The sequence below is a fragment of the Rousettus aegyptiacus genome, unplaced genomic scaffold, assembly GCF_014176215.1.
Source record: "Rousettus aegyptiacus isolate mRouAeg1 unplaced genomic scaffold, mRouAeg1.p scaffold_m13_p_1, whole genome shotgun sequence".
Lineage (NCBI taxonomy): Eukaryota > Metazoa > Chordata > Mammalia > Chiroptera > Pteropodidae > Rousettus > Rousettus aegyptiacus.
The window spans coordinates 25,171,873-25,199,780 of NW_023416284.1; the positions used below are offsets into that span (position 1 = coordinate 25,171,873).

General features: G+C 40.5%; 2 protein-coding genes and 1 non-coding gene across 36 annotated transcripts in view; all 3 read left to right on the forward strand.

The window, feature by feature from the left end:
• MACF1 (microtubule actin crosslinking factor 1) overlaps positions 1-27,908 on the forward strand; it is a 293,808-nt gene that overhangs the window by 232,617 nt on the left and 33,283 nt on the right. For 18 of the 34 annotated variants that reach the window (XM_036232126.1, XM_016157363.2, XM_036232113.1 and 15 more), the window contains 18 exons: positions 12,529-12,690; positions 12,876-13,046; positions 13,691-13,857; positions 15,410-15,569; positions 15,923-16,249; positions 17,120-17,204; positions 17,726-17,967; positions 18,641-18,847; positions 20,163-20,282; positions 20,701-20,808; positions 21,492-21,710; positions 22,692-22,895; positions 23,784-23,792; positions 24,698-24,929; positions 25,560-25,786; positions 26,842-26,964; positions 27,054-27,155; positions 27,770-27,871. In XM_036232126.1, the coding sequence (XP_036088019.1) occupies positions 12,529-12,690; positions 12,876-13,046; positions 13,691-13,857; positions 15,410-15,569; positions 15,923-16,249; positions 17,120-17,204; positions 17,726-17,967; positions 18,641-18,847; positions 20,163-20,282; positions 20,701-20,808; positions 21,492-21,710; positions 22,692-22,895; positions 23,784-23,792; positions 24,698-24,929; positions 25,560-25,786; positions 26,842-26,964; positions 27,054-27,155; positions 27,770-27,871 (2,967 nt within the window). The remainder of the gene's footprint in view (positions 1-12,528; positions 12,691-12,875; positions 13,047-13,690; positions 13,858-15,409; positions 15,570-15,922; positions 16,250-17,119; positions 17,205-17,725; positions 17,968-18,640; positions 18,848-20,162; positions 20,283-20,700; positions 20,809-21,491; positions 21,711-22,691; positions 22,896-23,783; positions 23,793-24,697; positions 24,930-25,559; positions 25,787-26,841; positions 26,965-27,053; positions 27,156-27,769; positions 27,872-27,908) is intronic. The other 16 variants (XM_036232157.1, XM_036232118.1, XM_036232125.1 and 13 more) reach the window with 3 other exon arrangements.
• Positions 1,249-12,522, forward strand: KIAA0754 (KIAA0754 ortholog). The gene has a single exon (XM_036232237.1). It carries the CDS (start codon positions 2,725-2,727, stop codon positions 6,265-6,267), a length of 3,543 nt encoding a protein of 1,180 aa, XP_036088130.1. The 5' UTR covers positions 1,249-2,724; the 3' UTR covers positions 6,268-12,522.
• LOC118606678 lies at positions 23,220-23,338 on the forward strand. Its single transcript, XR_004952575.1, has one exon. It is a non-coding gene; the product is annotated as a 5S ribosomal RNA (ribosomal RNA).

Genomic DNA, 27,908 nt, shown 5'->3' on the forward strand with positions numbered 1-27,908 from the left:
GGGTCAGTTTACAGGTGGGGAGGGTGTCTTTTGGATTTCAGTGGGCAGAATTGATCAGCAGCCTCTTTGGAAATGAGAAATGAAGTGTAAATCATTTTGCCAGTGAAAGGTCTTTTACTTATTTAATTCTGATCACAGGCTTCGCCCATACCTCATTTTTGCCAAGGACCCCTCTGGCTCCCTAAGTAGGCCTTAGGCTCAGCTCAAGGTTTCACTGTTAGATCTCCATACACCAACTGTTGGCTTCACTTAGTGTTTGTGTAAAGAAGAGAAATAGCTTTCCATAATTTTGACCATCTATATTGACCCTAGGTCCAACAGAGATTGAGAAATTTTAGATCTCTTTTGTTTTCCCTTCAGAAAATTACCGTCACAAAGGGAGGAGAGTTTTGCACTCCGTCAGCAATGCAGCTGCCTTTGGTGAACAGTCTCCTGGGTTGCCCTTTGTACTTTTAACAGTCACCAAGTGACTGACTATATGGCTTTTCTAAAAGCCAAAAAGTTGTGGCCGGGATTGTGAGCCACCTTTCTTTAGTATTTTGCGTCTTGAAACTTTAAATACAGACCCATGCTTTTCAGCTGGCCCCAAGGAGGCTCAGGTTTCCTTGGGTGAGGGCAGCAATAAAGGAGCCCAGGTGTTTCAGTTTGGGGCATTGCAGCTGTCATCTCCACTGCCTCCTTCCCCCAATCCCTATTCCTCAGTTATTGACACTACTCAGGTCTGCGGGCAGAGATATCCTGGTGGGAAAATGGACCAAAACCTAATGTACATGGGAAGGAGGAGAGAGAAGGTACCTGGAGTTTATCCAATAACTTGGTCTCTGAGCGTGACTGAATTCCTTTGGACACCCGGAAAGTACCGAGTGTAAGGCTAGAGTGTTCTTGGGCCCGGCAGGGGCGCGCTAAAGGTGACATTGGAGGGACTCGGGCAGCCTTTGGCTGCAGAGCAAGGCAGGCGGCCCGCTGCAGCCAGCACGACCCTGCCGGCAGATGGGGCCCCGAGTGGCCCTTACCAGAGAGCCTGGTAGCTGGAGGAGGCAGAATAGCCCCTTTTGGGTTTGCTCGCCCTTGAACTGGGAACTGAGCCCGGCGGGTTGGGACCCAACGGGGGCGACAGGGGGCCTGACGGGCAGGAGGAGGGCGGGGCTTTCCTTTGTCAGGGGATTTGCGCGGCGCGGCCGAGACTCGCGCAGTGCAGCTCCCTTCCTCTCGCTCTCCCGGGGGCGGGGCTTTCCCTCGGGCCTGGGGGCGCGGAGGATGCGGGGGGGCGTGGGCTTGCTGAGCCGAGCGCCTGGCGTTCTGACTCCCTAGCCCAGAACCGCGCAGAAGCCCCTCCTTCGGTGCCTCGGTCTCCAATCCTCTCCGCCGCTCCCTCTCTCTCCGCTCGGGTCGCTCCTTTTCCCTGCCTCCGCCGCGGCTCCGCCTCCGCCCTCCTCCCCTGGGCTCTCCGCTTCGCGCTCCCGGGCTTCCAGGGGGGTTGCCCGGGTGGGGCGGCGCGGCGGTGCGGGAAGGGGGAGAGAGCCGCCCGCCAGCCTAACACTTCCAGCGAGCAGCGGGCGAGCGGGCCGCGCGGCGCGACGAGAGGGAGGAGGGCTCGCCCCCGCCCGGCCCGAGCGGAGCCTTTTGTTCCCAGCCAGAAGTTTGCATGCCGGGACCGTGACAGCTGCGGGCGGGGAGGACGGCGGGACTGGCGGCGGCGGCGGCGGAGAATAGAGGCGGCTGCTTGACATGCAGCCCACGGCACGGCGGCTGCGGGCCGGGGACTGGCGGCGGCGGGGGAGGCGTCGCCCACAGCACGCGGGACTCAGCTGCCGGAGGGACAAACTAACTTCCTGAGCGCGGGACCGGAGGCCGCCGCGGCCCGGAGCCACCTGCCAGCCTGTGGTGAGGCGACCTTGGCCCTTGGGGCGCGTGGCATGGCGCGGGGGAGTGGGCCGCGCTGAGCGAGACCTTCCAACAGACCCTCGGCTGCTGCTGCAGCCTGCTGGCCTCTGAAAGGCCGGGCGCCGGGCTCCACTCGCCTTGTTTTGCGGTCACAGCGAAGGGCTGTTCTGGGAGCCACAACAATGCCATGATGTTTTGGAGACAGGAAGCCCCAAGCTGGCCCCGAATGAAGGACTTCCTGTGTTTAAAGTTGCAGGAATATCCGCCTACCAGCCCAGTTCAAATGCAAACACCCGAACTAGGGAGGACGAATGGCTAATTCAGACCAGCTGGACTTCTTATCCAGGGCTGGAACTGAGGATAACATGAAAGGAATTCTTGGGAGCTTGGGCCATACATGAAGACTAAGGGGCTGTGCCATTGTTGTTAAAGGACACAATCGGTAAATCCTCTGCTTCCGACTCTGGGAGAGAAGTGAGTGAAACTAGATATTGAATAAGACTTGTCAATATCACATGATTTTCTTTTTTATTGACTAAATTGGAAAGAGCAGTGCTCTTTTAAAAACAGAAGCCATACAAGGAATTATTTTATGTTTGTTGATTAAATGGTCACTTACCTGCAACTATGAGGCTGCTAGCCTGTGAGGAAAAAGCTGTTCCTCTTAAAACTTCCCCCAGAATGGTTTCAAAGTGGGTCTTGCAGGCCTTTCTAAAGGGCAAATCCAGTTGGTTTGAGATTATGAATATGTAAAGAGGTTTTTAATTTATGCAGAATGCATTTTGGGGGAACTCTTGAAAAACTTTTAAAAGGTTGATGGTTCATCTTGATTAAAAAAGTATGGGTAAGCCACTCAGCAGGCCAGACTGTTTAAGGCAGAACCCCACCTGCCTGGGGAAAGGAGAGGAAGAGGATGGCTATATAGAGGATTGCTATGTTCCACAGCGGTCTATATATGATACAATGAGGATAAATGAACAAATTGACCAGGGGTCAAAGCTTAATCAGACTTCAAAGAGCACCATGGAAAAGATGGAAGGAAGTAGTATATCCAGCAATGGTACGTTAGGAGCAGCATCTAATGTTTTTGAGTCTAGAGCACCAGAAGGCAAAAAACTGGATGAGAGAATAATATTTGATGCACTGAAGCTAAGCAGCGATGTGCAGAAGTCAGCGCCTGTTCCACCCAGAAGGCGACCAAATGCAGAACGCAAAGACAATGTTAACAGGAGATCATGGAAATCCTTCATGCCACCCAATTTCCCAGAATTTGCAGAAAGGATGGAAGCTTCTCTCAGTGAAGTTTCAGAAGCTGGTGCTTCAAATCCTTCCTTGCAAGAGAAAAAAGACTCCAGTTCTGCATTAACAGAAAGTTCTGGTCATTTCGACCACAGGGAACCTCAGTCAGAGTCAGTAACTCTGGAACATGTGTCCAGATCCATAGGTGTTCCAGAAGTGCAGGATGTGAAAAACTTAAGTGGAGACTGCCAAGACTTCAGATTTCAGCAACACAGTGAGAGCTCTCCCCATGAATTCCAGCCTCTAGAATCAGAAGCTGTAGCAGCAAGTGGTAACACAGATATAATGCAGGAACACAGATTCTCAAGTGCAACTTGGCCCAGAGCCATGAAAAGTTTGACTAAGGGAGGCTTCAGTGAGAAGCAGCACCCCCTTGGGGACACAGCTTGCACTGTGGAAATGCCACCTCTCTCCCCTTGCCTGAGTGAAGAGCTGCTGGATCCAGAATTGCATGTTCTCATAACCCCCAGCCTGAGAGAGAAAACAGAGTCTGAACTAAAATTTGAGGAGGATGAGCGATGGATCATGATGGAGGCTGAGGAGGAGTGGGAGGAGGAGAAACTGTCAGAGAGAAGAAAGACTTTTCTAATAGCAGATGAGAAGAACAGTCTGGCAGATATTTTCGAAGAAAGACAACAAGCAAACACTATAGCACTGGTGGAGGATGGAGCCAACGGCTCAGCTGCTGTCTCGACCTTTGACCACCTAGCTCCCGGTCGGGTTTATTGTTCTGATGACCTACAGCAAGCTAAGAACCCTTTGGCTTCTGTTCTCAAGGATATACCTCTTGATTACAGTTACGCTGTCACAGGTGAGAGTGTAGTGGATGAGCTGAAAAACAGAACTGCTCAGGAGCTGGAGGGTCTTGTTTCCGATTTAGAATGCACTGTTGGTCCTGTCGATTCAGAGCAGCTTTCTGACACAGATTCAGTGCAGATGTTTCTTGAACTTGAAAAAGAGTGTTCATGTGAAGGAGTAACTCCTCTAGTTGAGCTGGAGAACCAAGCCTCTTTTGAAGGGTCGGCCCCATCCCAGGATGCAGAAAATTCACTGGTAATTAGTCATTTTCCAGGGGCTGCCTTAGAAAAGGAACACATAGAACTTTTAACTGTAAGGATAAAGGACTATGATACTGGATTGGATTGTGAATATTTTCATGCCCTGGATGATTCTCAGGTGCCTAATGCTGTGGAACTTGTTGACCACTCTGATACTATGAGGGACACTTCCACTGTTAGTGAGGAAAAGAGTGAAAAAGTGCCTTTTAGCCCCTTGACTGCAGGGGAACTTAAATTCAGATACCCTGCTTATCTGGAGTCTCTAGGAGAGCTGGACCCGAGAGGACTGCCCAGCTCTGATCACAGGGCTTCTCCTGAAGAAAACTTATCAGCCTCTGAAGCTGAGCTGGCCAAAGAAAATGGCAATTTGTCCCAGGTAGACTGCAGTCAAATTGAGGGGAACATTGAAGAGCGTGTTGAGAGGGTTCCCCTCAGTCCTGCTTTCAACTATAAACTAACAGATGTTACCTCAGGAACTGAAGTAGAGGTGTTATCATATGGTTCACATTTACTAACAGATGAAATTCATTTGAAAACTGAGCAAGGAGTTATTAATCAAGAAAATAACAGTCCAACTTCCTTGGGAAATGTGGACCCTTGTGAATTGTTGTCCATGGAGAGAGTTCATGGTGAGGCACAAGAGCTGGGCGATGAACCCCAGCCTTTGGAGGACCAAGCCTTGGCACATTTTCATAGAGACTTCCCAGAACAGGTCTTCCAGGGACTTCAGAGGACATCCCCAGAGTCAGAGATTCTGAATCTGCACCTGCTGGGAGGAGGATGGAGACATAGCAGAGAGGAAACTATGAATGACGTAAAGACCGAGCCGAATGTGGTGTCGTTGAAGGGAAGGGAGACAGAAATGAGATATACAGATTCATTGCTAAATATCTTGGTGGAGGAACAAATTACCAAGGCTAGTAATACTGAACCAGTTTTGGAGGAATGGATACCTATCCCACAGAAACCTGCCCCAACTGCTGCAGTGCCCACCATGGAAGATGCCCTAGATGCTACAGTGCCTGACCCAGAGGGGCCTGCTGTAGCTGCTGTTACAGTGCCCTTTCCAGAGGAGGACATGCCAGTTGCTTCAGTGGTCACCATAGAGGCACATTTTCCCACTGCTGCAGTATCAGCCCTAGAGGGGGCTGATGCAGTGCCTACCACAGGGGATTACGTCCCAGAGGGTTCTATCACCCCAGCTGCTGCAGTGCCTACTTCAGAGGAGCCTTTTACCCCAACTGTTAGTGTGCTCACCCCAGAGGAGCCTGCAGTTCTAACTGCTACAGTACCTGCCTCAGAGCAGCCTGCAACCCCAAATGCTGTAGTGCCCACCCCAGAGCTGCCGGCAGCCCCAGATAATGCAGTGCCCGTCCCAGAGGAGACTGCAGCCCCAGCTGCTGCAGTGCCCGCCCCGGAGGAGCCTGCAGCCCCAGCTGCTGCAGTGCCCGCCCCGGAGGAGCCTGCAGCCCCAGCTGCTGCAGTGCCCGCCCCGGAGGAGCCTGCAGCCCCAGCTGCTGCAGTGCCCATCCCAGAGAAGCCTGCAGCTCCATCTGCTGCCATCCCTGCCCCAGAGCAACCTGCAGCCCTAGTCGTTATAGTGTCCGCCCCAGAGGAACCCGCAGCCCTGGCTGTTGCAGTGTCTGCCCCAGAGGAGCCTGCAGCCCCAGTTGTTGCAGTGCCCACCCCAGAGGAACCTACAGCCCCAGCTGCTGCAGTGCCCACCCCAGAGGAACCTGCAACTGGTGCAGTGCCTGTTATTGAGGAAGTATTCCTTGCTGGTGTGCCCTTCCTGGGAGATGCTGCCCACACTGATTCAGTGCCTATCTCAGAAGAAGGAACTTCTGTTCTAGAAGAGGATTCCCCTGCTGGAATGTGGATCAAGGAGGACCTTGATTCCCCAGGACTTGGAATAAAAGAGGTGACTGGCACAGTGCTTCTTGGGAAAATGCCTCTGGCTGCAACTGATGGATTAAATTCAAATGAGGTAATTGTTGCTCATTTTGTTGAAGGACCTGGAGAGTAAAATGAGGTTTGCAAGTTCTCAGACTTGGTGGTGATTACAAAGGGCACAGAATACTTTATTTCTCTTTGGAATGCCTGGGCTTTTCTGGTCTTTCTATTGAGTTTATTGGGGAATGGAGAGAATATGCCTTACTTTCATCTGGCACAAACTTGAGAATTCATATTCCATTTTTTATTCAGTGATAACCCAAGCCCAAGGAAAACAGGAAAGTAAACAGTTATTGGTTTACATTTTGGCAAAGATTATTAGAAGGAGATAATGATTCTGCTTTTGAAAATTACAGTGAGCATTTTCTTTCCTAAATCAAGAGACTTCTAATTGATCAGTAAGGTCAATAGTCAGGTAGAGGCCAGAGTGTAGACTTTGGGCTAGGACCTGGGATATTTAACCATTCTGGGAAAATTCGATTTTCTGAGTCTCCAATTTCCTCATTTGTAAGGACAAAATGAGATAACCCTTTTCAATTACTGTCAATATCTGTCTCCTCCTTTCGAATAGTTATGTTAGTTAGTTGAAAGAATTCACCAAAGCAGATTGAAAGCAGTATACAGATCTGTGAATAACAGCTTTTTAATACAAACCTGTTTCTTAAAGCCTGAATAAGGCATAATAATGTTTATGAAAAAGGTATTTTAGTCATCTTGTAAAACTTTGTGGCCTGAGCCAAGTCACTTTCCTGTACCTCTTGTTTCTTAATGTATGAAATAAGGGACTTGGGCTTAGTGTTCTCCTGGGTCTCTCTTAGCTCCTCATTCTGAGATTCTTAGAGAACAGACTGTGTTAGGAAGCTGTTGGGAACAGTGTCCACATCCTTGAGCACTCCTAGTGAAAGGATTTTGAGATCATCTTTCTGTAGTTCACTGCTCCCATGTCCTTTGGTCAGTGGTAAGGAGTGGAGCGTATAAGAGTTAGAAGTTTAATCTAGTAGTTAGGGATTACTGAGTACAAAATTGGTTTTGGTTGTACACCATCCCTAGGACCCGAAACGATATCTTCCTTGTAGTAGGCATTCACTGTTGACTGGCTCCCTGGATGAATGTCAGTCTCCTGAATATCCGTGGATGCTAAAAGACAGATGGGTTCTCTCATCACCCCATTGCAGAGCTTTTCAGGGCAGCTTTAGCCAGCTAGAGCACCACTTAAACAGGCCGTTGCCAGCAACGAAAAGGCATTTGCTTGTGGTCCATACGCTGCTAATTTTGCCACAGATCTTCCTCCTTCCACCTTGGGTTTCACCAGTTATTTAGAATTGTAGCATCCCATCAAATTAGAATGTATCACCTTTCATATTGATGGATTTGATTCAGTTTTCTGAATTTTAGCAAATTTGGGACTGACACCAAGATCCCAGTAACCTGTCCAAAGTCATGGGCATTCTTGATCATACAGAGTATTTCTAGTATAAAGACCACAGCAATCATCAGTGAAATATAGGAATTAAATTTATAAGGAGTCAATCAAATATTCATAAAGAAAAAAAATTCAGGAAAGCCCCTTACTTTCAGTCTCCAGGACCTCTGCTTCCCTATTTGAAAAATGAGTAGATGAGGCTAGGTAATATTTAAGTATTCTTACAACTACAGGAGGTGGTCATTTTAAGACATATTGCTTGATATAAATGACAGGAAAAGGAAATAGTAGGCCAGCAGCAGAGTAATCAGTCCATCATTATTGAAATGTGGCTACTTTATGAAGTATATAGAAGCAAGATGCCTGTGTATGAAAGGAGAAATGTAAGCCATAGCCACAGTCAGGACTGTTAACCTAAAAGAATGTACAAAGTCTATTTTGAAAATATTTATGTAAACAAGACAAATATCGTTATAGACGTAACATGAGTATCAGATTTTGCTCAATTGATGAAATATTATTGAAGAAAAAAAGTTTTTCCAATATTAGAAAATGTATGGATTTAATTTCTTCCAAAAGGGTCCATAGAGGCAATTGAACCTGTCATTTTTATACATAAACACTTAGAACTTAACAAGTAATTATATCCAGAATGTGATTTGGAATGATCTCTTTTAGATCCTCTGTGTGTGTGTATCTATGTATAAATGTACACATGTATGCATGGTTAAATAGATATAAGCTTTCTAATAATAAGAGAGTTTGGTAGAAGAAGCAAAATGTCAGAATTTGTTTGCTATTTCTATAGTGGAAGTCTAGGCCCACTGAGAGCAAGCTGTGGTTATTTAAACGCTCTTCTCATTTATAGACTTCCTTACTCTTGTTTCCAATCACCATGGAAGAAAAAAACCTTTTGTATAAAATAAGGATTCTATAAAATTAAAATATGCCGGAAAAAGAAGTCTTTTTAAGCAAAAATTAGGTTTGAATCCTCAGCTAATAAGCAGAACCTTCGTGAATTTGTTTGCTTTCAATAACACCATTTCTATACAAGGACTTGTTTATTTGCTGGATTAATATTTATTGAGTACCTACTCTGTGCCAGATACTGGGGCTCCTGCAGTGAATAGATTTGGCATGGTCCCTACCTTTGTGGAACTTACAGTGGGTGAGGCAGACATTAAGCAAAAATGACACAAATATGTAGTTACAAATTATGGTAAATGTATTGAATAAAAAATAAAGGCCATGAAAACAAATTATAGGGATATTTAATTTCAATTGTGATGTCAGGGAAAGGGTTTTAAAACTAAAACCTGAAGGATAAGTAGAAGTTACTTAGGCAGAGAGTCAGAGGGGAGAGTATTCCAGACAAAGGAAATGGAACATGGGAAGAACTTGGCATGTTAGAACTAAAAGGTGGCCAAGTAGCTAGACCACAGTGACCAACGGTTCCAGAAGAGTGCCTTGAAGTAAATCTGGAGAGGTAAGCAGGGGGCCAGATGATGCAGGGACTGAGAAAGATGTCCTCAAAAGGATCTGTACCTTAAAAACCTTGAGAAGGTATTCAAAGATTTTGGGTAGGGGAGTGAAATGATTTAATTTACTTTTTTTTTTTTTAATTGCTCTCGGCTTAGAGAAAACAAGTCCACACTAACAGTAAACGTTCTCAACATCATTTGGTATTTATAGAGCTCATTTGTCTTATTAGTTTGTATTACAGATAATTGACGTAAATACAGAGAACACTTAATGATTTGCTTTTTTAAAAAAAATCACACTACACTGTCTACTCTGTGTAGAATGGATTTAGGGGATCAAAGAGTAGAGAGTTCTGCTAGGTTACTGCAATTGTCCAGGTGGCTTGGACTAGAGGGATTTAAGTAGATATGTTTGGATTCAAGAAATATTTTGGAGGTAGAATCAACAAGACTTAATAGTGGCTTTTATGTTCAGAAGGAGGGTGAGGAAGATATCAAGGATGGATTCTAGGTTCTGGTTTTTACAACTGAGCGGATGGGTACTGTAGTAAGTAGTTGATTTAGGGAAGAATAGGTTTGGAAAGAGAGGAAAATAGGAAGTACTGTTTGATACTGGAATGGGTTAGGTTCGAGATGCCTGTGATTCATTTGTTTGGCAGTACTAAAGTAGTTGGATATACAGTTTTAGTGACATAAGTAAGCATTTATCATGGTTAACACTGAAAGCCCTAGGAATGGATGGAATTGCCTAGAAGAGTGTGGCCTGAGAAGAGGGCCTTTTCCCTGCCCCCAGAGACTGACATTTGGCAGTCTAGGAGAGAAAGAGGAAGAGAGCAAAGGGCGTCAAAAAAGGATCAGTCAGGATGAAAACTGGGAGAATGTGAAATTACCAAAGATAAAAGTGTTTTAAGAAGTTTTTTGCAAAATTTTCTGTTTTATGTTCCTTTTGTATCTTATATCCTTGCAATGATTTTTACTAGTATTTTGCTCTGGGAAATGTCTGCCAGCACTGGTTAGTTAAGAGCATGGCACAGTCCCTTTGTAATACTAAGGAGTCAGAATTTTAATGTCTCTAAAGCACTGGGTTTGCAAAATAGTTTTATTTGAGAGTTGAAAGAAAGCAGCAGGTGTTTTCAGATTTACTTTCTCTAACATTCTGTTCACTTGTGTTCAAAATAAATATTTAGATAGTATGTATTTAGAGTTGCTTTCATATATTTTTAAACTTATGAGAAAATATGTCAGTACACATTCCCTGTCAATGTACAATCCCTAGGCTGGAGGTGGTAACCAAAGAAATCTAATGCTTCTATAGGAAATGTTCATAAACAGTAAATCCAAATTAAAAAAAAAAAATTAACTCTACTATGTGAAAGAGATTATTAAGCTATTTAAATACATTTTACTTTTCTGTGTTTAAATTTGTATCTCATATCGCTATCCAATAGAGCTTCTTGGAGATATTCTGAGCCACTTAATACAGTAGGCACTAGCCACACGTAGCTGTTGACCACATGAAATGTGGCTAGTGCAGCTGAGGAACTGAATTTTTAGTTAATATTTAAATAGCCACATGTGGCTACCATATTGAGCAGCACAGAAAGAATGTAAATGTCAGCCATAGTGTGAGACAGGATTTGATTATTTGTAAACGGGGGCTCCTCAGTGGACTTGGCATCTTTCCTCTGTACATTTGACTTTCTGCTTTCTTTGCCTGTCCAACCCCCATCTTAACACCACCGTTTTGTTGCACCCAAGCAACTTAGAACATGGGAGTTGCAGGGGGAGTCCCTCTGCTCTGATTTTTCTGCAGTGAAACATCTTTAATATAAATTGAAATCATAGCACTTGCTTTTTCTGGGAACCTGTTAGGGAAACAGTCATTTTTAGCTGAAATGCCTTGTAGTGTTGCCTAACAAAATATGGTGTAATCAAATTACAGTATAAAATGAAGCACACTGGTAATTACCTTTGTAACCTTCATTTTTCATTGTTCCCTGGGGCTTTTCCTCCCTGGTGACTCACTTATCCATCCAGCCATAGACCATTCTTTCTAGAATCAGTTTCCCAATCCTCCTGTGATCTGTGGTCTCATATAGGCCAAAATTAGTCTTACTCAAACTTTTTTTTTTTTTTTTTACATTTGTTTTTGTCCTCTTCCATTTTCTGTCATCCTTTAGTCTGAATTGACAACTCTTTTACTAAAACCAAGGGAACTTTTTTATGGAAAAAAAGGAATGGCGGATTTTTATCCTCTGATAATTTGAAAGAAGTCTGATCTTAGAGACAGATACTCATTTCATTCTTTTCCTTAGAGTGGCAAAAACACCATTCTCTTGTTTCCTTTAGAAATTTCTAAGTCATGATGGAGTTTAACTACAGTGGAAGCATGCACATTGTTCGTTACACTTCTTTACATTGCTTTAAATTTTTGTTTTGTGAACATGGATATACAGTATCATTACTTTTGAAATATTGTACATATATCTGCATTTTAGTGAGAGTATGAATCTGAAGTTGTTAAGGGCACTTCCCAGCATTACTGGCCTATTTCCCTTTGTAATCAGAGGAGTACTGTTTCAAGATTATTGGCTGTGTGTGGTCTGTGGCCCTCGAACAGAGTGGAGTTAAATGGCCACAGGGGGTTTAGGCTATGAGGTTGGCATTTTTCACACTGTTAATATGTTTTGGCTAATTGACTTATCAGTCCTAGTCAGAGAAGAGCACTGCATATCTCAGTGGTCAGTTAAAGCTATTCCCCAAGGTATTTTTAATCTTAAATAGTAGTCATTTGGTATCGGTTTGTCCCTTTTAGGATTGACATACATCACACTTTTATGATACCTTGAAGCTGATGCTTCTGTCTTCTCTATAGATTTTTTGAATTAAAAATTAAGCAAACAGTTTTTAAAAAACAAGCAAACAAAAACAAACCATGAGTCATTGGGCTAAAGACCTAAATAGTGCTGTAACTCTCTGTAATTACTGATTCATAGGCAACTGCATTGAAATATGAAACCATCTTTTTCTTTGATGGTTCCCTGTACAAATGACTTGTTTTCACTTTTTACTCTTGGCTGTCCTTTGTTGAATCATAAATCTCCCAAGAATAACCAGTCACTGTGTGGTGTAGAGCAAGGGTCCCTAGCCCCCAGGGCGGTAGACCGCTACTGGTAAACCCGTACTCTCTATGGCCTGTTAGGAACCAGGCCACACAGCAGGAGATGAGCAGTGAGAGAGTGAAGCTTCATCTCTAGTTGCAGCCACTCCCTAGCGCTAGCATCAATCACCACTTCAGCTCCACCTCAGATCATTAGGCATTAGATTCTCATAGGAGCACTGGTCCCTGGTGCCAAAAAAGTTGGGGACTGCTGGTATAAAGGGTCCGATTGCCGTTAGATTAAATCATCTTTGGCTTATAATTATCTAGATGTTTCAGAAAGAACAGGTGGATCCTCTTCAAATGAAATTACAGCAGGTGAATGGACTTGGCCAGGGATTGATTCAGAGTGCTGGAAAAAACTGTGATGTGCAGGGTTTGGAACATGACATGGAAGAGATCAATGCTCGATGGAACACACTGAATAAAAAGGTAAGTTGCAAGGGGTGGGGTGGGAATGGAGGGCATAGAAAAGAGACATCTAAATTCAAGGTTTCCAGGGAACCTGAATGCAAATAAAAATTTAACAGTTGCAATCTGTAGTTACAAAAATGGATCAGTAGTAATTTAAAACACTTTCTCCTTTCTTATAATGAGCCTCTGCGTTTGTGATACAGGTTGCACAAAGAATTGCACAACTACAGGAGGCTTTGTTGCATTGTGGGAAGTTTCAAGATGCCTTGGAGCCATTGCTCAGCTGGTTGGCAGACACTGAGGAACTCATAGCCAATCAAAAACCTCCATCTGCTGAGTATAAAGTGGTGAAAGCACAGATCCAAGAACAGAAGGTAAGTGAGAATGTTGGGACAGTGAACTGTAACAGCCACAGGGAGTGGCAGGCAACACATTTGCTTATAGTTTAAGGAGCATATTTAGGAGTTTTGGTAGAATCCTCACTTACTTTGTGTGATCCTGGAAAGAAAGGTGGAAATTTATTTTTATCATCTTACCTTAATCAACTACCTTAGTGTGGCATATAGTAGACTGAATATTTTACTTGTTTGGGTATCTTATTTCATTGTTTCAGTAACAGCTTTATCTTGAGGTTTTTGGTGTTTTCAGGGTCAGCAATATTCTAAATAATTGTGTGTATCATGTTTAAGGTTCTGTCTGTATATTATTTTTTGGCAGTGGGGCTTAACTTTCTTTTCAGTGCATTTTTCTCCTGGTTCAAAGTAAGTTTACTGTTAGGCATATAATGACAGTCACTTTACCATTTAAGAACTTAAAAATATGTAAAGTTTATAGGGATGGTAGGGACTGTGCTGTATATCTTACGATTTTGCCTCAGGATGAAAAAAAACTCTTATTCAATTAAGCTTAAGATTTGGTGGGGTAGGGATTTGGAGGTTTGTTTTTTTCATCCTTATTTCAGATTTTAACGTGACTCCATGTTATTACTTTTTATTTGCTTTAAACATGTGTACAATAGTTGCTCCAGCGGCTCCTAGATGATCGGAAGGCTACAGTAGACATGCTTCAAGCAGAAGGAGGCAGAATAGCCCAGTCAGCTGAGCTGGCTGACAGAGAGAAAATCACTGGACAGTTGGAGAGTCTAGAAAGTAGATGGACTGGACTGCTCACCAAAGCAGCAGCCAGGTACGGTCAAAGGGGTTCTGGGAATGGGTCAGAGAAGATTTGTTTTGTCCCGTTTGTGATGCCTATTACTGAGATACTCTGAAAGCTCCTTGATGATTCATACAGTGCTTTAGAAGATGTTCAGTGGCTTTTATTTTGAAGAGGGAGAGGGGTACGTTCTTAGAGATGATCCTCATAACCAGAATAACTTCAGGAAATGAGCCTCAGCTCCTCCACAAATTTCTGAGAACTAGAAGGCTCGTTCCTCTGTGTGTTATTTTGCTGCAGCATAATCGTGGTTCCAAATGACAGACACAGACTCCTACAATCCAGCTAGTTATTTTATGAGTTTTCGAAACAGATTTTTTTCTCTCTTCATATTTATAAATAACACCTTTGATACTTGGAATTGAAATTTTTCATATTTCTTTTCTGTTAGCTTATCATAATATTAGATGTTTTTGCATCTAGGAGCTAGTTTGTGGTTCTGTTAAATATAAATGCATTCAAGAAATGCATGAAATTCTAGTTTAATGATAATCTTTAAGATTATATGTTTTAGATGTATTAAAGATGTATTTTGAAGACTGGCATAAACAAACTAAGAAAAATTTGTCAGTAAGACCTGGCACAAAGTAAATGTTCAGTAAAGGTTTGCTGAACTAAAATGCATCATACATTTCCAGGCCTTTTTAAATGACATAGCAGTTAGTCTGTTAATGATTCAGAGTCGTCATTATGGCCTTTTATTATAAATCTGGGTGCTAATGCAGTTCTATAGTTGTTTTTCTGTCTCTTCCTTGTCAGGCTGCCTCCAATATTCAGGCTTCCTTTCTCCCTTGTAATTTGCTGCTTTTAATCTATAGGGAACTTGAAATCTAAGCTTAGTATTAATGTTATATTAAATAAGATTTAACATTCCAAGTAAGCTATAAAGTCCATAGTTCTCCCCTTTGTGTTAGTAAATTCAGTTAGTCTGAGGTCATTTTTTGCCTTAAATTTGGATTCAGACTTATTTTATTTTCTGGGGCTTGAAATTATTAGAAGCCTGACTGGATTTGAGGAGATGGGGAGGGAGTTCTAGTTCATAGTTTGCCTTTGTCCTTCAAATACTCTCCTCGTCACTCAAAAGCGAAGGTGGCAGAGAGAGAAAGAAATGAAGATTGATGATTTTTTGACTTTTTTAAACTTTGTTTTGGTCACATGTTCAGATAATGCATGAGCTACATTCCATAGGAGAAAGCATTAGAAGGTCTGATCCTCCTACTCATTGTATTATTGCTACTTACTGGGTGTCTTGGACAAATCTTTCTTTAAGCCTTCAGGTTGTTTTTCTCTTTTACAACAGTAGGATAATTATTCTGCCTATTTTACAAGGTTAGGACAGACTCAAAATAAGGTAAGACTTATGAAACCCTTTAAAACTGCAAAGTACTGTCTATGTATTTGTGTTCTGTTTACTATCGATATTCAAAATGTACCTAGTGAAGATTGGTCTTTTACTGAATATAGTACTGTTATTCGTCTTAATGTGACTTTTTGCTTAAGCAGCTTGTGCTATATATTTGTGTAGGCAAAAACAGCTGGAAGATATCCTGGTTCTGGCCAAGCAATTCCATGAGACAGCTGAGCCTATTTCTGACTTCTTATCTGTCACAGAGAAAAAGCTTGCTAACTCAGAACCTGTTGGCACTCAGACTGCCAAAATACAGCAGCAGATCATTCGGCACAAGGTAGGAAGGAGTTATGATAAATGAAAACAAAGAACTGGAGTCAGAAATCCTAGAAATTTACAAAACTGCCTGCAACATTTTAAAAGATATGTTTTGGGGGGGGGGGTTAAAGTTTAATTTAAAATATGGTCAGATTATTAAATGGAATAGTCATATCCTTAAAAATAGATAATAAGTAATAAGCTACCATCAGAAAAATAGCTTTTGTTCTCAATTTTTATATTATTTTTGCCTTCAGTAGGTAAACTTTTTATATTATTATTTAATTATTACATCATTTGTTATTCATTGTTTTGTGTTTACTTTTCATTTATTTTGTTTCCATTATTCATTTTTTCCATCTGGATTTCCAGGCTCTGGAGGAAGAAATAGAAAGCCATGCAACAGATGTGCACCAGGCAGTCAAAATTGGGCACTCCCTCTCCTCCCTGACATATTCTGCAGAACAGGGTGTGCTGTCAGAAAAGCTAGACTCATTGCAGGCCCGATTCAGTGAGATTCAAGACCGGTGCTGTCGGAAAGCAGCCCTGCTTGAACAAGCACTGTTTAACGCTAGACTGTTCGGGGAGGATGAGGTGGAGGTGCTCAACTGGCTGGCTGAGGTTGAGGACAAGCTCAGTTCAGTGTCCGTAAAGGATTACAGACAGGATGTCCTACAGAAACAGCATGCTGACCACCTGGTATTCATGTTTTCCATTCTTATTGGTTATGTTACTAAGTTATTTTGTAATTTATGTTTCTCATTTCTTTTTTATTCCAAACATTTCAACTTTATTTTATATACAAGTGCATAGTTACAGACTTGTTGCTAAGAACTAATCTGTTTTCTAATGAATCCATGGAAATACTGGTACTTAACAAACTGAATAATTCTAGAAGATGATCCAGAGTATAGTCAGGGGCCATCTCAGTTCCTGCTCATGTTTTACATCATTACATAATGTATCACTCAGTTTCCATTTGAGCAGAAATTTTCATAAAACTAGATTGCTTAACTAGTACCCAGGGTTTGATCACATTTCTATAACTTAAAATATTTCTAGAATTTGCCCTTTTCATTTTTATGAAATTTCTTTTGGGATGGTAAAAATAGACAAAGTGGGGTTTTTTTGTTTTTAATCAAATTCTTCTGCTTCGTTGATATCATATATTGAGAGTTTTTAACCAGGATCCAATTTCAGTTTGCCCGTTTTTGCTGACTTTCTTCTTTTGAACTTTCTGTCTTACTCTTCGTTTTGGATATAGTAGACATTTTTGCTGAATTCTGCTCTACCTTTCTTGAGTCCAGGTTTGGTCCCAGTAGATTGGTAAAGCTGATTTAATCCTAAAACTTTTCTATCCAATACAAAGGAAAGCTTCCCTATAAGTATCCGATTTAATTATTTTAAGTAATTAATGGTGTAACCAAAGAGATAATGAAGGAATCAAATATCTGCTGTTTAAACTAAATTGGTATTCATCTCCTTACTTTAAATTTCATTTTAAGAGGTCTCCTTTCTTTCTCTTTATCATTCCATAATTTAAGGATTAATGATATTCTCTCCTTTCAGGCTTTAAATGAAGAAATTGTTAATAGAAAGAAGAATGTAGATCAAGCAATTAAAAATGGTCAGGCTCTTCTAAAACAAACCACAGGTACTTTGAAAAAAATGCATCTCTTGGCACCTCTGTGGCCATATAATTACATATCCAGGGAAATGAGCACCTTACACTTACCATTTCTCTTTGTATATAGAAGCTTAGTATTCACAGATTGTGTTATCATATGCCCCCAAGAGGCTGGTGGCCTGGGTTCTTATTTCCTGCTAAATCTTTTGAAAATTAAAAGATTTTGTTGTTGTCTCACATCTGATGATGACTCCCCCTGCCCTCTAATATGTCAAATGCCAGCATTCACTGAAATGTTATGAAAACATCTAAAAACACCTCCAGTTCAACTCAGATCTTAATAATCTCAGAAAAGACTCCTTTTATTGATTGAAAGGTTTATTTCCCTCCCTTAGTGTGGGATGCTAGGTGAGATCACTGTTATAGGGAGAGAGCACATATATAATATACGCTCTTGATTTGAAAAAAGGGATTTAAGGGACTCCTTCATCCTCAGAGACTCTCTCATATTCTCTTAAATATGAAAAATTGTGTGCGGTCTCCCACAGGTGAAGAGGTGTTGCTTATCCAAGAGAAACTGGACGGAATAAAGACTCGCTACACAGACATCACAGTCACTAGCTCCAAGGCCCTCAGAACATTAGAGCAGGCCCGGCAGCTGGCTACCAAGTTCCAGTCTACTTACGAAGAACTGACTGGGTGGCTCAGGGAGGTGGAGGAAGAGCTGGCAGCCAGTGGAGGACAATCTCCCACAGGGGAGCAAATACCCCAGTTTCAGCAAAGACAGAAGGTGAGCTGTCATTTCACACTATAAAAGGAAAAGAGGTTTCCCTCTTAGTTAAAACCTTAATTTTAAATTCTTAAGTTTGTGAACAACTATCTCTACCTTAAATCTAACGAAAAATTTCTGCCTGCCTCCTTTCTTGTTTACTCATGGACAAGAATATTTGACATAAAAACAGACCAATATAAGAACACTTGTTATGGTCTGAAGAAGAAAACAGATTGACTCCCAAGTTCCTGGAAGGTTTACTTATATGTAACATTATAGGATTTACTTTTATGAGTCAGTCTCTGAAGAGTGCTTCATGGTTATATTTGATTTTCCTCCAGTATCTAGTGTAGTTCTGGAGGCACAGAAATACTATTTAGATACTTATTGAGTTAAATGCCTATGGGTAAAGCAGTATTTATCGTTTCTATTGAAGTAAGGAGGAAAAAAAGAAGCAGCACTATCTTACCCAGAGACAGTCTGGCTCAAGAAGTCTTATGGATAGTTCAACAGCTAAGCCTGAAGTCAGCCTTGGAATGATTGCAAAATCTCAGAAAAAAAAAATTAAGTGAAGGAAGGAGGTCAAAGCCCTTATGGGATGTGTGGCAGAGATAGCACTTTCTATCCAGCACAGCTGCTAATGTGCTTAATTTAGCAAGGTCTAGCCTGAAAACTCTTTTTCCCTCCTTAGGAATTAAAGAAGGAGGTCATGGAGCACAGGCTGGTGTTGGACACAGTGAATGAAGTGAGCCGTGCACTCTTAGAGCTGGTGCCCTGGAGAGCCAGAGAAGGGCTGGATAAACTTGTGTCTGATGCCAACGAGCAGTACAAGCTAGTCAGTGATACTGTTGGACAGAGAGTGGATGAAATTGATGCTGCTATTCAGAGGTCACAACAGGTAATGTTTATAAACACGTATGCATTGATTTTTTTTAGACAGTGTAGATTGTGTGAAATGTACAAAACTATGAAAATATAGCCTCAGGAATAGGAAAAATGAGATCAAGGTAAATCTGATGCAACAGATTATTTCAGTGATGAGACGTGATTGGATAAAGGTATGTGAAGATGGCTCCAAGTTTGACCCAAAATACTTGATCCCTTTGAGTGGAGAACTTGAGGTCTATGCAGGCCCTCTTCTTAGCTAATGCCCTGCTAAGAGACAGGTGGTTATGGGAGTATATAATATCTAGACCCAAAACATCCAAGTGCATTACAATCTTAGTTTGATATAATCAACAGTTTTAATATCAGATGGAAGGGGGGAAGGAATCAAAAACTATAATTACCATCAAATATGCTAACCAAAATAGCAAAGCCATCCAAAATAGAACCCTCCCAGTAAACACAGGTGTCGTATTTCCCTTGATCTTTTTTCTTCCTGCTTTCTTGAAAAAGTTATTTACTTTTCTTTGTATCTGGATATGCACCTATTAATGTGCTATGGTTCAAAAAAATAATACAACTCTTTGGGTTTGTAATGATAAGCAAATGGTTTGTGAACCACATAGAAGTTTGTTCTGATCTAATTGCATCCCTAGTGTGTCTATTGATAACCCTAATCTTGGCCAGAATTCAGTATGAAACTTACTGTGCTTGGGAGAAGCTTTCTTTCCTCTCTAAATATTAGTGTAGTTTGGCAGAGGAAGCAATAAAAGATTGAGGGACCCTCATTAAATGGCAGTCACATTAGAACATGTTCTTAGTTTTCTTTTGTTACTGCATAACTGTTTAAAGATTTGATGTTCTTTTGGAATTTGGGGCTTTCAAGTTCACTTGTTTTAGCTGTCTGCTGCTATGTTAAGTTTATATTTAAACATGACTAAAACCTACTATTCAGTGTATGAGTAGGAAAGAGGATTGGCAGAAAGAGCACAGCCTCATAAAAAACTCTGATTAGAAGTATATTTCTTTTTAAGATGTCAGTTTCCATTATCGTTGCTAGCTGTAGGACCACTAACTGGGTTCTCTAACATCTTTTAAAAAAGTTGAAATAGGATCAACTCATATATGTCAAAGTATAATTGGTTCTAAATTGTTTTCATCTTGACTTGTGATTTTATGACATTCTCCTAGTTTTGGCTTTACTTTGTGAGATATAAACTGTGTCATTGAAAATCCAGGCTTTTCTGTGTTGAATAAATTAGAATTCCAAGAAGGTAGACCCTGACTGCATATATAATATGTTCATTTTCCTTCAATATGTCTATTAGTATGAGCAAGCTGCTGATGCAGAATTAGCTTGGGTTGCTGAAACAAAACGGAAATTGATGGCACTGGGTCCAATTCGCCTGGAACAGGACCAGACCACAGCTCAGCTGCAGGTACAGAAGGTAAGTATAACAATGACACATCCACTGTGTCCCGAGCTAGTATAATCATCAGTCTCTTAGAGTGACTAGAAGAGTTTCAAGTCAAGTGGAATGATTCAATGTCATGGTATGGATAGAGATTGATTTTATATTTGGTTAGGATGAGGAAGAGATTTTTTTTGCTTTATGAAAAGGGAGTAATAGGCTCACTAATCTAGGAAAGGTTAATAATTTTCTGGATGATTTTCAGGAGGAAAGATGTTTTTGTTAGCTACTAAAAGATAAACACTGAAGATGTGTGGGTGGGCAAAGTGTCAAACTTTATAAGAATAATTTTGATGTGGCTTTATTAAAGCAAAGAACTTTTCATAGGTTATATCTAACTTTTCACTGACTCAGGCTTGGGGTCCTCTTCTTAACTGTAGCTTACTTTTCAAAGGCTTTCTCCATTGACATCATTCGACACAAAGATTCAATGGATGAACTCTTTAGTCATCGTGGTGAAATCTTTGGCACATGTGGAGAGGAGCAAAAAGCCGTATTACAGGTAAATTGCATTTATTAATTCACTATAGTCTTGTCTTGATGGTGAATTAGAAGTACAATTGTGAAATTATAGTTTAAGAAGGTTTTTTTTCTCTATTACTAATGGTGGTACTAAAGTCATAAGCGATGTTCTGGGAAGTTCAGACTCCTAACCTTGTCTTCACAAATGTCTAAACAGCTGTACTATGTAATGTGAAACATGTTACAAATCCATCTTTTTTATAATAGAGAAATTACTACTTATTCTCAGTACATGAGTTACCTTTCAAGATTCTATGATAGATTTTTCTATATTTTTAAATATTTATATATTCTTTTAGACTTTTTTTAACTAAAAGTTATTGAGTGACATCAATTAATAAAATCAAATAAATTTTAAGCATACAGATCAATAGCATGTCATATATATATATTGCGTTGTGTGTTTGCCACCCAAAGTTAAATTTCCTTCCATCACCAAATATTTGACCCTTTTTACTCCTGTCTACCTCCCCCACCCCTTCCCTCTGGTAACCACTAATCTACTATTCTTATCCATGAGTCTGTTTGTCATCTTTGTTTATTGCTTTCAGTTTTATATCCCACATATGAGTGAAATCATATTGTCCTTTAGACTTTTTAATGTATATATACCTACATTTTTTCCTAGAAGAGTTCATAATAGTAATATTCTTCTGTTCATAGGAAAAGACAGAGTCTCTAATACAGCAATACGAAGATGTTAGTCTACTCAATTCGGAGCGTTATGCCCGTCTAGAGCGGGCACAGGTCTTGGTGAACCAATTTTGGGAAACTTATGAGGAGCTCAGCCCCTGGATTGAAGAAACTCGGGCACTAATAGCACAGTTACCTCCTCCTGCTATTGATCATGAGCAGCTCAGGCAACAGCAAGAGGAAATGAGGGTGAGGAGCATGCTGAGTTTTATTTAACTGCAGAACTGAAAATGGGCTCCACAATCTATTAAAAAACATTTACTAGTCCCTACTGAGTGTTGAGGTCTATGTTATAAAATGCTTAATTGGTTAGAATTTCTTTACACAATAAAAATACATATCTGAATTATTTCCTTTGTCCTTTAATATGAATCAGTTAAAGAACATTTTTTGGAAATACCAGGAACCTGGATATTGCAGAAGTAAACAAAGAACTAAGTAAACATCTAGAGAATTTAACATCTTTCCAGTGACAATAGGGTGATGTTAGACTTGGGGTGTAGTTGAGTGGCTCTTTCCATTCAGTTAGGCCCCAGCTGGAGTGAGAGCCATGAAGGAATGTCAGAAAGCATTTGCTGCATATAGTTGAGATGAAAGAGAAGTTTGTAGATACTTCAACAAATGCTATTACCACTGTATAAAGATACTTTTTAATGCTTATATTATTTGTTCATGGCCTGTGCTTATTCCTATCTCTGTATTCCTATAAGTGGAAAGTTGTAAACTAGAAATAGTCAGCAGTAAAGTCAAGGAGTGATTGGAATACCAGAAATGTTGCTATTTGTGGCTCGTCCTGCTTAGTGTCTCTCAGCCTGGGGAGGGTACAGGTATTAAACCATAGAAATTACTGTTAGTGTGCATAAGTGTTTATGAGTACAGAAGATGATGGGATAAACTTATATGGGAGGGTGAAAGTGAGAGAGGATACGTCTGGGAACACTCCCTGGGCAATGAGACATCACTGGCTTTTAACAGTTAGAGAATCAGGTAGTGTCCAGAGCCCAAGACTTAGATGCTTTTTTCCCTCTCGATAAATGATGAAATGCTGGGACTTGCTGGTGTTTAGTAATTCATTTTGTTCCTCCCAAAATTGGCGTGAACTCTGACCAAATATTTAAATAAATAAACTGATAAAAACATGCTCATTTTAATCCATATTTCTTCACATAGCAATTAAGGGAATCCATTGCTGAACACAAACCTCATATTGATAAACTGCTAAAGATAGGCCCACAACTAAAGGAGCTAAATCCTGAAGAGGGAGAAATGGTGGAAGAAAAATATCGGAAGGCAGAAAACACATATGCCCAAATAAAAGAGGAGGTGCGCCAGCGGGCCCTGGCTCTGGACGAGGCTATTTCCCAGTCAGCTCAGGTACGTGTGTGTCATAAACTCCTTCCACTATCCTTTAGTCTAAGCAAGGAGTCTGTGTATCGGGTATTTTCTATGCTCAGGAGTATCTAGACCAGCATGTTGGCGATACATTATCAGAGGCTAGGAACCTTTGCCAGTCTGCATTTTCATTCAAGGAACATGGGTATGCTGACACTTGTCAAGAGGGTTAAACGTGTCTCAGTTGGTATATATCGTCTGTTGATTCTTTCCTTGAAGACTTTATATTGTGACAATCCTTTAGTAGGGATGATTCTTTATAAATTCATTTCAAAGTAATAAATGCCTTAAGAAAAGTCAGATTAAGTCTGCAGCCACGCCACCCTGAATGTGCCTGATCTCATCTGATCTCGGAAGCTAAGCAGGGTTGGGCTTGGTTAGTACTTGGATGGGAGACCACCTTGGAATACCAGGTGCTGAAGGCATAAAAAAAAAGAAAAAGAAAGAAAGAAAAGTCAGATTACTATTGGGCCTATTACTTTTGAGATTTAGAAGACAGCACATTAGTTCTCTACTCAAGAGGCCACTGGCTTGCTAGCTCCTAGCTCAGAGAAAGATGCTTAAGTAGGGAGGCGTAAGAGTAAAAGAGAAGCATAAACCACCAGCAGTGGAATTTAAAGCATGTAACTACATACTTTTCAACTAATATATTACTGTGAGTGGTACTTTTGTCATGTCTGGGTATTTTATTTCCTATGTTTAGTCAATATTCTTGGTTAATATTTGTACTTACTCAAGTTTCTCCCCCCACCTTCCGTCCCATCTCTCACTCACATTGTGGAATGTGTTACTTTGTGTTGTTGCTGCCTGCTCCTGTCTTCCCCACATCGTCACATTTCATTGTTGTGTTGACCGCGCCCACCATTACAGATTACAGAGGTAAGGTACCCACCCCCATTGGGATTAGAGTGTTCTTATGAAGCTGAAAATTGAGAGGATTGACTATAAGGAAATTTCCCTAAACTTCAGTGGAATGAATTTTATTAGTGCAGTTAATTAGGCCAGTTTCATTTGGGGTGGAACCTAGAAGTGAAGGCGTGATGGGAAGTGAGTTTGTTACGGAAACCCCACCACATATTTCCTATAGGACACTTACAGTGGATAAGCCTTATTCTAATTAATGAATCCAAAGTAGGTTTTAGATAGCTTTTTTAGGGGGCAAGCTTAGCTATTTTGCTTCCATTTCTCCCCTCTCTGCTTCAGATTATAAATGAAAATTTTCCCATTATAGTCACTTTATTCAAAGTACCAGAAAAGAGGAAATTGTTCTTTTAGAATAAGGTTAGGTTTGGCCTTCCTTAATTTTTTTTCATCGTGTCAACATTTTCCTTTCTCACTGTTATCTATGGTGGCTGTTAAATTGCATGCTATGATAATTTAAAATTCTAAGTTATTTAGCATATTTGAGTTCCCCATCTACTTACATAGTTGGTGGAGGGCATCTAACTTGTTGATCTAATCTGTTGCATGCAACTGTCATCTGAGATGTTGACACACTGACTCTCACCAGTTTCATAGTCTTGTCCCTTTCTCATCACATTTCTAGTATATTACTTAATATCTTTTTGATTCTTAAACATTTACTTTCTTTTTCTGATGGGCCAGCTCTAGCGTACTGTGCCCAAAACAGTTCCTGAGCCGAACACAACATCCACTGGGCGTGGCTGTGTGTAGGTCATCCTAAATAGAAGTAGATTTATACCTTGGTGTTATCTCCCCTAACATTTCCCCCAAAAGTATGACGAAGTATTGCTGTGATGGCTAATGGTCTGGCATTTGTTTAGTTCCATGATAAAATTGAGCCCATGTTGGAGACTCTGGAGAATCTTTCCTCTCGCCTGCGTATGCCACCACTGATCCCAGCTGAAGTAGAGAAGATCAGAGAGTGCATCAGTGACAATAAGAGTGCAACCATGGAGCTAGAAAAACTGCAGCCGTCCTTCGAGGCCCTGAAGCGCCGTGGAGAAGAGCTCATTGGGCGATCTCAGGGAGCTGACAAGGATCTGGCTGCAAAAGGTGCTTAATAAATCCAACTATTTTTAAGGAAAACCAATGGAAGAAATTCTAAGCTGTGTTTATTTCCAGCATCCCACCAGAAGTAATTCACTGAATGTAGATCATTCCCAAGTAATGAGTATTCCAGAAAGTCATTCGGAAGGCATTTAGAATTCAAAACACATCTCCTCATTGAAACAAGGTTATAATTGGTAGTTAGATTCCCAGACCAAGAAACAAATGCTCCTTTAACCCCTAATATGAGTGAACTGCTGTATCAATAGTGGATAGAACATAACTACCTTTTTTAACACTTCATGGAAAACAGCAAATTCAACACAGAACACTGGAAATGGAAATCTCAGTCCCTTTATAAGTTAGTAGGTTAGGTGTTTTGTATCTTTCCAGTACCTTTATATTAGATGATAATTCATTTCCAGATTACCACTGTGATCTCTTTATATGTGAGACCAATGTAAGCAGAAAATGTAAATGTGGAAATAATAAAACTAAGATAGAAAACTATCTTTTAGTTATAAATCCTTAGAGCTTTTTTAAAGATAATTTCAGTGAAAATGTGAGTAAAATTAGATAGTGTTTCTGATGAAACTGATTTCTAGTACTTACAGCAGTCCTCCTTTACACCCTCAGAAATCCAGGACAAATTGGATCAAATGGTATTCTTCTGGGAGGACATTAAAGCTCGGGCTGAAGAGCGAGAAATTAAGTTCCTTGATGTCCTTGAACTAGCAGAGAAGTTCTGGTATGACATGGCAGCTCTCCTGACCACCATCAAAGACACCCAGGACATCGTCCATGACTTAGAAAGCCCAGGCATTGACCCATCCATCATCAAACAACAGGTTGAAGCTGCTGAGGTAAAAACAAAAAACACCCTTATGTGTTTGTCCTCTAGAAAAGCGCTTTATCCAAGTATATTGTGTTAACTAACTGCCTAGCCTTAAAAGCTGTTTTAAGTTCAATGGGATGTTTTCTACTTGAAGGAAATATCTGTAAATAGATTTCTTTTTTATATATACAAGTTTTGCTGCTTATAGATTGATATAGAACAGTTTCATCACACAAAACTAATTTTCTCAGTTTTAAACTTAATTCAAATTAATATAATATACTTAGAAAATCCAGTTTTGCTTTTATTTCTGAATTTAGTCCTTGCTATAGTATACATTATTTTGTTTCTCAAGTAAATTTCTTTAATGCAAAAGAGTAGAAGGTGGAAAAGAAAATAAATTCTCTGTTTATCATGCAAAGATAACGATCACTTCTTTGACATAAATTTTTCTAGTCTTTTTGGGGGCCTAATTTTTATTTTTACTAAATGCATTTATCCTCTCATTTTTTTCAGTCTAGTTCAAGCCACGTCTGTTTTGATATTGTCTCTCTTATGTCTTATTTCAACCATTCTCCCTCTCCCCACCCCTGTCATTACCAGTTCATGAACCACTTTTTAGGATCTGGCACAGAACTGGCTTTCTTTAAAATTATATAGCCTAGCATTCCTTTTATGCAAGTCTCTCAATTAAATTTGTGACTCGTGTTATATTATTTACTCTTGTTGATGTATGTCTTTATAATAGACTTCTGGCTATAGATTATAATCTCTTTGGAGGAAGGAAGGATCAACCTTTGGTAAATTATTGGAGCTCATTGTACCTTTCACAGACTGTTAATTATAGTTATATATTTAAATAAACTTGAAACATATATTTTTTGTATATGTATATGATAAATAACCAGAGTCTGAAACTTCACTATTTAGATAAATGAAATACTATAAGAACATTGAAAGGCTTTGGTGAAGTTGACAGTCCTGTTTAACATCTGCTATTGATGAGATATAATTACATTTGCAAAGTTTGGGAAGTTCTGTTCTGCTTCTGTTTTGGCTTATGTTCTGTTCATTTACATGTAGACTATTAAGGAAGAGACAGATGGTCTACATGAGGAACTGGAGTTTATTCGAATCCTTGGAGCAGATTTGATTTTTGCCTGTGGAGAAACTGAGAAGCCTGAAGTGAAGAAAAGCATTGATGAGGTGTGGAGAAATGGATAAGGAGTTCTGATGAAATACTAGGGACTCAGACTGAAGAATGGTATTAATTGAAGAATCTGTTTTTCCCCTAGATGAATAATGCCTGGGAGAACTTAAACAAAACATGGAAAGAGAGGCTAGAAAAGCTTGAGGATGCCATGCAAGCCGCTGTGCAGTATCAGGATACTCTTCAGGTGAGAAACCATAAGGTGATCACCACAGAAATAACAGGTTCTGTGTTGGCATATTCTGAATCCAGCATGAGAGTGGACCACCTTTACAAGAACCACAACATTCTCAAGCCTGAGACAACCTGTTTCTGTATTTCTAACCAGTTTCCGACTTCTAAGTGTAAAAAGTACTGATACCCAAATTTCTACCCTTGTTGACATGTTTTTCATCATCTTGTGTTCATCGTAGTTATCCTCATGGTGGCTATGCAGTGAAGATGGCCTTGCTGTGAAAATCATTGCTTGCGAGAGGTTCCAAACCCAGGTTATCCTGAAGTACAACCTGGCACAGTAGCTTTGGCACACTATGAGCTTGCTAGCTGACCATGAGAAATGTCAACTTTTATTCACATTTAGTTATTTCAGATTATAGTTTATTTTGGATATTATCTCAGTAATGTTGCCTTTATTCTTAAATCCCCGTATTACTAGAATTAATTACCTCTGTCTTTCACCTAAAAACAAGCAGCACATGGTACTTTGATTTATCTCTGATAAATAAGCAGAAATAATGCTAATTCTCTCCTGACTCCTTACGTTTTTGTTTTTTTGATCGCTTATTTGTATTTTTATTTTAGGCTATGTTTGACTGGCTAGATAACACTGTGATTAAACTCTGCACCATGCCCCCTGTCGGCACTGACCTCAACACTGTTAAAGATCAGTTAAATGAAATGAAGGTTCGTATCTGGGAATGGCTTTTTTGAAGAAGGTTTG